Here is a 13,274-nt window from a genome sequence, read left to right as displayed (position 1 = left end):
AAGTTTAATTTAATTTAGTTAAGTGCTAATTTATTGTTTTCATCTTTAATAGATCTTTGTGATTCACCAACGGCTTGTGGAACAAACGCTGGCTGCACAATGGTCAACCATCAAAAGCAATGTGTGTGCCCAACTCCGCTGGTCGGAGATGCTTTCGCAGCTTGCAGACATGTCACCACTGTTTGCGGACAGGATGCTGAATGCGGAAGTGGACAAATTTGCTATGGAGGACTTTGCCACTCATCTTGTCAATCGTAAGTTAATCAATATCTTTTAAAAATAATTTATATTTAATCTGATTTTTAAATTAGTGACAGCAATTGTTTGGCTGATGAAAGGTGCGTTGGAAGTGTCTGCAAAGCTGTTTGTAACAGTGATGCCATGTGCGGACCTCAACAGATTTGCGAGAGCAGACTTTGCGTTATTGGTTGCAGGAGTGACACTGTTTGCCCAGGCAGCCAAGCTTGCATCAACAAAGAATGCAGAGGTACACATTATTTCCTTTTTTGTTTAAAAAAATTAATTATATGGAAATATTGATCCTTTTTTAAACAATGATTACATATCACTTTCAGATCCTTGTGCTGGAGCTACAACTTGCGGTCTGTGCGCTGAATGCAAAGTGGTCAATCACGGAGTTCAGTGCAGTTGTCCTAACTCCTTCCTTGGCAACCCTCTTGTTTCATGCAACAAGCCAGTCAAGAGGTGCTCAAGCTCTGCGGAGTGCGCCTACCTCGGATCCACCTGCGAGGAAGGTTTCTGCACAAAACGCTGCTCAGGCACTCAGGATTGTGACTGCGGAGAGACCTGTGCTGCTGACGGACGCTGCAGAGCGATTTGCAGCAACGACCAGGGCTGTGCTCAAGGCCAGCTCTGCAAAAACCGTGTCTGCACTTTGGGCTGCCGCTACAACAACGACTGTCCCAATGACCGTTCCTGCATCAATGGCCAGTGCGGCTCTCCTTGTGAGCAGGGCAGAACGCCTTGCGGAAAGAACGCTTTATGCAAAGCTTCTGAGCACAGAGCTGTTTGTCTTTGTCCTGACGGATTTGCTGGTGAGCCGAGTCGAGAGTGCACTCAATTGGAGTGCAGAAGAGACGCTGACTGCGAGTCGGACAAGAAATGCGTCCAGAGGAAATGCAGAAATCCCTGCCTGGAGCCTGGCAGCTGCGGAACCAATGCCCAGTGCAGAGTGGTCAACCGACTGGCGCAGTGCTCTTGCCCACCTGGTTTCTATGGCAACCCTACCATTGAGTGTAAGTTGGACGCCGACGAGTGCTTGAAGAACCCTTGCGGAGAAAATGCTAAATGCAGGGATGTAATCAACGGATACGAATGCACTTGTCTGGCCGGATGCGTTGGCGATCCACACAGTGGTTGCGTCTGCGAAGAGCGACAGATCGATCTGTGCAGTACTGTCAGGTGCGGCTTCAACTCGAGGTGCCGAATTTCCACCAGTGGATCACCCGAGTGTCACTGCCCTGCTGAATTCCCTCTGGGAGATCCAAGCACAGGATGTGAGTATATTTTATAAGCGTCAAATTTTTGCCTCAAAGGGAGAATTTTAATATTTTATATTTAATTAACTATTATTTTTTGGCCGATTTCAACATGTTGAAATTCTTTGTTGAAAAGGTCACGCTGGGCCTATTGCTGACTGCCGACTTGACGGTTGCGGCGCTGGCGCCAACTGCATCCAAGAAGGTGCTCAGTTTGTGTGCCGCTGCCCCGCTGGAACTACAGGACGCCCCGAAATTGAATGCAGACAAGGTAGGAGACGACCTGCTTTTTGTGTTAACCAATCGTGTGCTATCATTTGAGTAGAAGCCCCTAACAATTTGCCCTTTACATATTTTACATAGAAATTCCATTGCAATAGATGGAGTGCGCCAGAGTTGGACTTGCGTTGTGTTCCCATAACTTTAAGAGACAAACGTTGATTGCCTGCCGAATGCATGTTATTCATAATGCAGACTGCAACACAAAGCAAAACCAAACTGTCGCACTCGCTTCTAGCCACAGTAATGAGCAAAATTTTTTGTAAATATTTCGCTGGAAGTATTTTTTTGGATTGTTATTTTTTTGTTTATTTTTGTTAGCAGCAGTTGACCAATCTGCCTAATCACTAACTGCCTCACTAGTCGTTTTTGTGCCCAAGTTTATTTATTATTTTGATACGTTATTATTTATTGTTTATACGAGTTAACAACAGCATTATTATTTTGTTTAATACTAATTCAATAATGAAAATGCTATTTTATTTAGTACAAAAATCACCCCTGCACATTATCCACTGTAAATTCACAAGCACAAATTCAATCAAATACCACATATAGACCCAATCAGTTTAGAACATTATTATTAGCATAACGCATCAATCTCCATTCTAGTCTCCAGCGTTATCTGCAAGTGTGATTTAATTTTAGCAGTCGAGTGTGTTGTGATAATTATCTAAATTGCAAATATTATTGAGTGATTTGTCAGATTGGGGAACTGTGAAAGGAGCGTTCTCTTGAGAAATTCTCTTTATTACTGTTGGCACCACCAAACACCACCTCACGGGCTTCTCTTTTTTTGTTTTTGTAAATACGTATACATATATTTTTGTATCATAGGGTGTCGTTTTTATATTATTTATTTTGTGAAGTCTCCTCATATATATTTTATATAAACATTCACTTGTTAGGTCTTTTCTAAAAGCATGAGAGTTCAGATCATTCCTGTGTTTTGGGTTTGAATGCACAAAATTATCCTCGGCAAAACGATAAAAAGAGAATCGAATCCTTTCATAGTTCTTACGATCGCTTTTTTCTCTCTTTCTGTTTCTCTTTGGCCACATCCACCAACCACACTCCCCTTGCACCCAACAGAGAGCCAGTGCTCGAGTGACCACGAGTGTCCCAACGACAAGGCGTGCATCGGCTCGCAGTGTCTCGACCCGTGCAGCTTGCGCGGCTCCTGCGGCGAAAACGCCCTCTGCAGGGTCATCCTCCACCGACCCCGCTGCTCTTGTCCAGAGTGCTACCTCGGGTCGCCCCACACCTCTTGCCAACCGGATCCTCAATGTCTCAGCACCTCACCGAGACCGAACCAACCTTACCTGCCGTGTCTGTCCAACCTGGACTGTCCGGTTCACCTGGCCTGCAATCGTCTGACCGCCGAGTGCCAAGATCCGTGCTCATCGGCTGAAGCTTCGGGCTGCGACCTCAACAAGAGATGCGAAGTGCGAAACCACCGGCCCATCTGCGTCTGCAAATCTGGTTTTTACGTCAGCGAGACGGGTGAGATCGCCTGCGCCCCAGGACGCTCGCAGTGCGTGTCGGACGACCAGTGTCCGTCGAACGCGGCGTGCATCACCGGAGCCTGCCAGAGTCCGTGTGCCCACAGCCCCTGCGAGCAGGGCAAGACCTGCGAGGTGGTCGAACACAAACCGGTCTGCATCTGCACCGAAGACTGCCACCCGTCGTTGTTCATCTGCCTCCGGGACAGAGGCTGTCCGCCTCATTTGGCCTGCAAGGGCTACCAGTGCGTGAACCCTTGCACCAATTTCACTTGCCCCGAAGGCACGCCTTGCTACGTCGAGGAGCACCAGCCCGTTTGCAAGTTCTGTCCGCCAGGATTCTCAGTCGACGCCAAGCACGGCTGCGTCAAAGGTAAAAATCCCCTGCTGAAGAAAGTCCCTTTAAACACCCTCGTGGACATAGCAAAATTCGAAACCTGGTGTGGGTGGAGCCTAATTGATTTAATTTTAAAAAGTATATAATATTAAAAAAAAAAACTCTCATGGTCAAATTTACATAAATTTAATCAATGTGAAGTGAGTATAGTTTAACAAAATTCATTAATTCCATATAAATAGTCCTTATTTTGGCCTAGATAAATATTAAAATTTAATTAATATAACTGCGGAAGACCCACCTGAGTACACACCAAAAGTTGCGGACACAAATTTAATCAATTTTAGAAGTGTGGCCCATCTAAGTGAAAACCTAATTTCCTGTCATCTTTTGTGTAAATTTCTCTGTTTAATCAGACCCTCCAGAGAAACCCTCACTCACACACAAACACACACAGAAATACTTCCGTCAGCTTTCATTATTCCAAACTCTTTCACCTCTGACTATCCACTCCTCTGTTAATTTCTCATCTCTCTTTCTATCTATCATCGTTTTGTACATACTTTTTATGTATTGTAGATATTTTATATAGTCTGTAGTAATATGTGTGTCTATTTTTGTTAATTTTTAACAGCACCAACAACACAATTACCAACACCACAAGCACCACCGTTCAATCAATCACTGATACCTAGGTGTAATATGGACGGTGATTGTTCAGAACAACACGTGTGTCTACACGGAACCTGTAGAGACCCATGTACAGTCAACCCAGAACCATGCTCTTCTCCCCATCTAACATGCGTTGTCCGTTCGCGCAAACCTATGTGTCAATGCAAATCCGGTCATGAGCCCCAATGTCTTGAAATACAAAAGTCAGTTAATTCAACCGATAATATTTTGCCAAAGCCTGGTGATGAAAAAATATATTTCCCCACCGAGACCCCTGTTCAATTTGATACCGTCGAAAGTGATGACAAAATTATTTTCCCCACTGAAAAACCAGAACAGTTAACTGAAAACCCTGATAATTCCCAATACACTACCACCGGTGACGTGGATACAGGGAAAACTATTGCTAGTGATTTAGAAACAAGCACGTTTTATGACATAACGGAATCGGTTCCAGATTTTTCATCCACTATTAGTACTACAAAAGTAACTAATATTGATCATTTTGAAACCACTTATAATTCAAACAAAATTACAACCAGTTCAGACCAGAGTATTTTGCCTGCTGTTGAAACAACAACGTATTACAAGCCCGATATTTTAATCACTAACTCACCGTCTCAAAATCAAAGCGAAATTTCACAAGAGCCTGTTGAAACTGATTACGATTACGCTGACCCTGACGTTGAGGTTGATTTGTCCAATGAAATTAAAACACCTTTCCATACAAGCACAGAAACTTACAACCCACTAAAAGAAACAGAAGTTAAAGAAATAACAACGAAAGCCAAAACAACAGATAGCTTTACATCTACTCGAGGAATTGTGGAGACAACTACATTTTCGCGTGACAAAAATTACAAAACAGATTTTCCTGAAAACGATGAGTCCACTAGATACAGTACGACTTCTTCTACTGTAACTAAAGTTTTCAATGAAGTAACAAGTGGTTCCTCTTTAAATTATCCAACTGTAGAGTCACTCACAGAAGCTGCCAATTATGTCACTTTAAATCAAAATTCAGAAGACACAGCGACGCAGACGTTTGCCCCATCAACCCGTGGTTACGATGTTACTAACAATGAATTAGAAATTACAAGTTTAAAACCGATTTCAACTACACAAGTCTCCAAAAATTCAGATCGTGTCAAAGTGACAACAGAATATTCAAATGATTTCGTTGAAACAACTGTTAAATTACTTACAACCCTCAGTCCTTCTAGTAGTCAATCCCAAGAAGCAATCAACATAAAAATATCAACACTTCCTGAATCAATTTCTGTAAGTAGTAAAACGACTCAAACCTCCGCAGATCAATTTGATAATTTGCCAACAACGGAAAACTTAGATATTGTATCAGAATACACTAAGAGTGACTTACAAAAAACCACAAACAGCCGTCCCACTAGCACTATGGCAACTGTTAATAAAAATAAAAATACGCCACAAACAAATGACTATTCAACTGAATTTGCAAACCAACCTGACAGTCCCACAACTAAGATGCCCTTGAATGACATTTCTTATACTGAATTTTTCACTTCTGTTCCAATAGAAATAGAATTTGAACAACAATTTACGAGTGACAAAATGCCCATTATACCCGAGGATAATTCCGAAACACCTTTTAGCATGACATTTGAGGATTCAACAGAGAATGTTTTTGAAAATACTGGTATTAAATCATCGACGGAAACCAATAGCATACCCACTTTGAGTTTTGAAATAACTAAAAACGATTCTGCATTACCATCTTCAAATCCTCCAGAAATGATCACCACGACTGTAAAATCAAAGACAGATCAATTCGTTTCAACCGAGACCAGCCCAGTGCTCTCTGACATAGTAACTGAAACACAAACACTGATTTACACAAACGGTTTTCAACTGAACATGACCACGGATCAAATCAAGGCAGTTGATGAGGTTGAAACGACTACTCCTAATGAAATTAATCCTCATAACAGCTCGAATAATTTTTTAAATACTGAAAGTGCTGAAGTAAATACGTTTTCGTCCCTTGAAAATGATACTCAGCCCTCAACCAATGCCTACTCATTTGCTAAAGACACGACCAAAACTGAATCAACGACTCATTCAACCACAATAACAGATCATAAATTGTCTAGTGAAAATAAAACTGATCATGCTTTAGAACAAATTCAAACAACCACTATCACTCCTCCTGACATTAATTATAGCGTTTACCACACTACAGTTGGCTCAAAAATAGAAACAAGCAGTGAGAAAACGAAGGATTTACATATTGTAACCGAGACCGTACTTAGCCAAAACACTACAGAAGTAATTCAAGACAATGAACAATCTACGGTCAATTCACACATTATGAAAACTGAATCATTTGAGACCACCACTACCAAGCAGACAATTACGAGTTCTAATGTCAAAGGCAATTCTCAAAATACAGACCCTAACGATAGCAGTACAGATAGTTATGAAAAGTCTTTTGAAACTACTTCTTTTAACGATTATACTTCGTCAATTTCACACGATGAAATTTCAGATAAACAAAGTACAATTTCAGTTTTTGATTTGACAGAAAAAAGTACGCCTACAGAAGAAGTAACACAATCGGGCAAACCTGCAGAGATTTCGGAATCAAGTACATTCTCCGCCAAGCGTGATACGACTATTTATAGGTACATAGATAAAATAGAAGATACTGATTTCACCACTCCAAGTAGTTCAAAAACACAGAGCACACTGGTAGATTTAAGTAGCCAAACAACTGAACATAGCAGTACATCAGCTTTTGAGATTTCAAAAAATACAAATTCGATGGATGAAATCACAACTGTTACATATCATTACTCAACCGATCGAAACACTAAAGATGCAGAGAATTCAACAGAATTAAGCCCGTTCACGACTAGCTCTTCTAGTACTACTGTAACAGATGCCCACACTCGCAGGGTTGATTCAGAAACAGAGATTATGTCCTCCACTCGTCCTGATTTGACGACCATTTCAAATTTACAAACTGAACCTGCTTTGAAAAATCATTCTGAAAACGCGGAAAGTTATTTTACAACTACTATTTCAACTCAAAATTCGAGTGACGAAAACAAAACGGAATCTAGCTATTTACCAACTGTTATTACAGATAGAAAAACAACCGACTTTACAACAGAAAAAATATTTACTGAAACTGATAAAATTATTCAATACACTACTCCAGTTTCTACTTCTTTGTCTGCTTTTGATGAAATTACCACTGAAAACGCGATTAAATCAGGTCCCGATGTGCCCACTACTTACGTTACGAATAATTATGATATTACGACAGACGTTTCGAACAATATTGATGATTTAAAAACAGAAACTAATTTACCACCCAAAGAGTACACGCACACAACCTTCAGTGAATTCAAATCATCCTCTGTGACGACGCAGAAATCTTTTATAGATGAAAATCAAACTTCAACTTTTTTGAATTTCGGTACTGAAAGCTCATTTACAAATGAAGGTCTAAATGATGACAATTCTGCCGCTTCAACAACAACCTCAAAACCAATTACAGAATCTGAGAGCCCTGACAAAATTACGACTATGTTTTCAACGCAATCGGGCAAAATTGATGTTACAAATCCGGAGACAATAATAACCAGCACAGAAAATTACAAAACTTCTAGTGATGATAATACGTCGAAAAACTCGACTGAGAGAATTTCCATATCAACTCAATCAAACGAGTTTACATATTCCCGAACTGAAATAACAAACAGTCAAACATTAGGAATCGATGAAAGTACTATGAAATCAAACCCTAGCATAATTCCCTTTGATGAATCAACTATAAAAGATTTCGCCTCTCTACCAACTGAGAAGGATAATTTCCCTTCAACATTGAAATATGAAGAGTTGAGAACCACGCAAACAATATCTTACCTAGAATCTACTACAGGCCACCCGGGTGTTGAAACAACCAAATATTTTTCTAGCACTGCTAAATCTGTGATCGATCCCCAAAATACTAAAGAAACTTTATCTGATTCGCTAACTGGCGCTTTTAGTACAACTGCAAATTATGACCAGGAATTTCTGACTGAGCAAATTTCCACACACGACTTCAATAAATCTCACTTAATTCCTCCAACCACCAGTAAATCTGACCAAGAAATCACAATATCAACAACAGATCGATCTCGAAACACTATTGAAGTCCAAACAGTAGAAACTTTCATATCGACCCACAGAACAAATTTCGCTGGTTTAACGGAAAATGTTTTAGAAGAAACGACCACTTTTTCAACTAAGGAAAACTCAAAAGTAACAACCAAGTATGAAAATTCAGATGCACACAATGTTTCGGTGACCACTTTCCCTCCTTTACAAATGATAAGTGATAATTCAACTACGACCGAGTCCATTGAAGATCTCAAATCGAGTTCCCTGTACGATGAAAATTTGCCGCTTACAGTAACTGAATCGATTCACAGTACAACAACTAATGCACAATCTCTAATTGATAATTTGACAACTGCTGACATTCAGAATAATGCAACAGACTCTGCTAGCTTCCCCTTTAGCTCTGATTCAACTGAACAGTCAAGCACTGTAAATTCAATTACATATTACGTCAGTAATAATGATTCATCCGTTGGAATAAGTTCTTCTAATGACACGAGTGGTATTAAAGTAACTGATCCTATAATATCTGATACAACAACTGTTAAATTAACTAATAATATCATTAGCACAACCACAAAGTACCGAGACTTAACTCCGATTGATGAAACTATTCCTACTTCTACTGAAATTAAAACTGATCCAACCTGGAGCAATATTGCTGATTTGATATCCACTGTTTCACTATATCAGACTGAAAGGACTGTAAGCAAAATTACATCACCGCGCGATAATTTCTACACCTCCACCAAATTATCAAGCACAGAACAAACCACACTAGAAAACTTTAAGGACACAACGGAAAACTTATATCATACAACTACTTTTGGGAATTACCCTGCTTCTACGGGTAAATTTGAGCAAACTGTGGATAGCAATTCTGATAAAAGCACACAGAGTATAATCTCAGACAAACCACAAAAAGCGCACAGTTCCACAGATAAAATTGACCATACAACATATACCACACAGCCATACGAAACGCAGACTACGAAACTCATGTTTTCCACAGATACGCACATTACTGATAAATCTATTCCCTCGGGCTCTGATTCTCAAACAGACGATACAGAAAAATACTCCACTACCACTTACTCAACAAAACCTGAAAAGCAAACTGACACTCCGTTAATAAAAAGTACAATTTCACAAAATACGGTTTCCGATCAAACACAGAAGTACACTACAAACGTACCACAAACTGTTCATACCTCTACACAAAAAAACGACAGTACCAATTTCTACCCAACAGATAACACAAAATCATTTGATAATGAAAACCAAACAACAAAAATGACATCATCTACAAATACATACAGTACAGATCAATCTACCCTTGCAAGCACTACTTTACAATCAGATTTCACGGACAAAATCACTACTTATTCACCTCAATCAGAAACCAAAACTGACAATCCATTCATGAAAAGCACAATAGACCAAAAAATTATTTCAGATCCTAAAACCACTACAGATATGCCACTAACTGATTACACATCAACAGACAAAATTTACCACACAGACAAAATACAATCATATGAAAATAGCGAGAAACAGAAAACTACAAAAGCTACGTTCACCACAAGTGCAGAAGTCACTGACACTGCGACTAATAAAGTGTCAATAACTGAAGATAAAGCCACAGACTATACAGAAAAATATTCCAGTGGAACGCAATTTGCATCAATAAAATACCCAAGCACTACGGAAAAATTAAAAGATTTTGAATCAACAGAAAGTGAATTTGGCTCTGAAACGACCACAAGAACAGAAACTAGCAAAGTGCCTTTTAGAACTGAAACAACTGATCGCGAAATAATTTCATCCACCCCATCTGAAATTTTCACCACCGTTTCCAATTTTAAGCTGGATAATTATGAACATAAAAATCATACAGAGACATCTACAAATACCCCTCTTTCCACTTTTGGTCCCTCAGATGGCTCTGAATCAACCACGCGGGTAATAAATAATGTGCAAATAACAGATCTTGAATTTAATTTTGGCACAACTCTTGGGGAGGTTAATTTTGAAACGACCAATCCAACAACTGATGGCCCAAAAACAACAGGCAGCACTCTGTCTGACAAAATAGAAACTGCTGACGAACTGAAAAATTCCAATGACACAACCACGGAAAAATCTCTAATTTCGACTGACATACTTTCTTCTCAAACTTATTCTGGCGTAGAAACAACTGCCACAACAGAAGCTAGCAAATTATCTTCAAATACTGAAATTACCGGCCGAGATTTTATTTCAACAACGCAATTTGAAAACTTAAATTCAATTACAACTACCCATTCAATTATCAACGAGATTAAAATCACTGAGCAAACTGAGCTAACCACAAACACTTTGTCCGAGAGCTCAGTCAATATCAAAAATGAAATTTTTTCAAGCCCTGAATTGACAACTCAAAACATAAACAAATTAACTACAGATTTAGACAGTAATTATGGCTCAACTCATGGACAAACCAATTTTGAGACGAAATATCCAATTACTGAAAACCCTAAAATTACCATTGACACTCAAACTGCTTCTTCCTTTGAGGAGCAGAAAAGTCCCTCTGTAACAACTACAGAACGTGTTTCGACTGAAAAATTCATTGATACGACTGACATTAAATTCTCTCAAACAATCAATGGCTTTGAAACAACTGCTTCGACAGAAAATGGCAAAATATTTATTAATACCGAAACCCCTGATCGCGAATTTATTTCAACAACGCAGTATGAAAATTTAAATTCATTTTCTTCGACCCAGTCAAATGGTAGCGAAATTAAGATAAATTTGCCGTTCACCAATAGTCCTATTTCCACTATGAGTGACTCTGATACTGTTGAAATTGAAACAACCACAAACAAAAATGTTAAGTCTACAGCGGAATCTGAAAATAATTTTAGCTCTACCCAAAGCAGCTATGAATTAGAAACAAATTCAGTCACAAGCGTGCCAAAAACCACTAGCAATATTTCCTCTGGAAAAACTGAAACTGGTCAAAATTTTAATGAATTGAACGAAACAACAACAGTTTTCAATTACCCACAGATTACAAACGATTCAAGATTTGAAACTACTCCTAACTCATTTGAAACTACAATTGAGCAAAAAGATTTTACACAGAAAATTTCTCCAAGTGACACAACAACTGATTTGCCACTCAAAACAACTCCAATAATTTTAGATCCCGAAAATCTTTTAATTTCGACCGAGTCTTATCCCCTTTCTCAATCAAACGTCACTGGCTGCAAAGCCGATGTCCACTGTCCTGAGCGTCTAATGTGCGTTGGTAAAATATGTCGCGACCCCTGTTCGTATTTCAACGCTTGCAAGTCGTACAAATGCGACGTAAAAGACCATAGGCCTGTGTGCGCGTGCAACGTCACTGGGGATGAAGTACTCGATACTTGTATAACACACCCAGGTAAACATCACTTACAAGTGCAAACAATTTTTTTTACATTCTTAAGGCTGCCGTGTTGATCGCCTTTTTATATTCAAGTTTTTTTTCAGTTAAAAAAGCCGCGAGATGCATATTTAAAGCTTTTGAATGGCTCCAGAAAAAAGGCTCTTATTTTATTGGATTTTTTTATCCTTGTTCTTTTTTGCGAATGTTTGCACGATAAACACAGAAATATATTATTTTTAAACCTCCTGCTTTTGATTTTGAGCAGATCGAGCAGACCTCTTCCCTAAATCTGTGACATAAAAACTGAAATTAAATTGTATCTGAGCATGAACAATAAATTATCACACCTTTATAAACAATTTGTACATAAAACACCATGAATATTGTACAGAACACAAGAACACACTTGAACATAAACGTTGGTCTAGTGCTGATTATCACTTAAGTGCATCCCTTTTGAGGTGACGGCATTTTTGTTTGCTTTAATTGTTTGGTTGTGGTTTGCGCTAACTCGATAATAAACGCAATTTGCAGCTTTAAAAGCTTTAACCGATCACTGCAGCGGACATGCTATTTGCCTCCGAACTGAAAATAAAATGCTGATGACAAATTTAATTTGACTATTAAAAAAATTGCTTACACCTTCAAAATTATAAAAATTAAAAATTATTAAATTTAAAAAAAAAATGAATGTAAATCAATGTTCATCTTCAACAGTTGTTGGCTGTCTCTCGAATTCAGAGTGCCATCCTCAACAAGCATGTATCAATGGCAATTGCCAAGATCCATGCAGTGTGGCAAGTCCTTGCCGCGGCATTGAGGAGTGCCAAGTGCAAAACCATCAGCCTGTTTGCGTCAAAGGTGCATACAAATTTTAAATTCTTCTGCCTTTAGATTTTTTCTTGAGCTGCAAGTTTTCGTGTCTGATGTAAATAAATTTTTGTTGTGTGGATAAGTTTAAATATTTTGCTTGCCTGTGTTCTCTCGTTACTTGTTTTCGCAGAAGGAAAATGATTTTTTTTCTTTTTTGAAAATTGCAAAGGCTTTTGAATGCATGGCTGAAATTTTACTTCTCTTGCAGTTTGTTCATGCCAGAAGACGACGGAGTGCAGACCCAATTTCTTCTGCGATGGATGCAATTGTGTGCCTCAAGGTAAGTGCTCCTAAAATTTGAGCTATGCAACTCGCTCTGCACTGAAGTATATGCGGGTTGCATAAGTTTTCCTTTCCAGGCACCTTCACTTTTTTTAATATCACGGAATATTGGATTTTAATTTCAATTTTTCTGCCTTTTATTACAGGCACTGAACCAACCAAGGCCGTGTGTGACCACTGTCCTCCTGGATCGACCTGTGACCTTTCAACCGGCGCCTGCATCAAAGGTAGGAGAACTGCTCCAAGCACTCCAAACGATTATAGCT

At 39.1% G+C, this 13,274-nt stretch overlaps 1 protein-coding gene across 2 annotated transcripts in view; it reads left to right on the top strand.

The window, feature by feature from the left end:
* LOC132199529 (uncharacterized) overlaps nt 1-13,274 on the top strand; it is a 116,435-nt gene that overhangs the window by 58,592 nt on the left and 44,569 nt on the right. For both annotated transcript variants that reach the window (XM_059624330.1, XM_059624328.1), the window contains exons 29-37: nt 53-254; nt 312-487; nt 576-1,517; nt 1,636-1,770; nt 2,871-3,653; nt 4,252-11,868; nt 12,571-12,714; nt 12,935-13,006; nt 13,155-13,235. In XM_059624330.1, coding sequence (XP_059480313.1) covers nt 53-254; nt 312-487; nt 576-1,517; nt 1,636-1,770; nt 2,871-3,653; nt 4,252-11,868; nt 12,571-12,714; nt 12,935-13,006; nt 13,155-13,235 — 10,152 coding nt within the window. The remainder of the gene's footprint in view (nt 1-52; nt 255-311; nt 488-575; nt 1,518-1,635; nt 1,771-2,870; nt 3,654-4,251; nt 11,869-12,570; nt 12,715-12,934; nt 13,007-13,154; nt 13,236-13,274) is intronic.

The sequence above is a fragment of the Neocloeon triangulifer genome, unplaced genomic scaffold (genome assembly GCF_031216515.1).
Source record: "Neocloeon triangulifer isolate White Clay Creek 2 clone unplaced genomic scaffold, ASM3121651v1 ptg000014l, whole genome shotgun sequence".
Classification (NCBI taxonomy): Eukaryota; Metazoa; Arthropoda; class Insecta; order Ephemeroptera; family Baetidae; genus Neocloeon; species Neocloeon triangulifer.
This window is presented reverse-complemented; position numbering and strand designations above follow the sequence as displayed.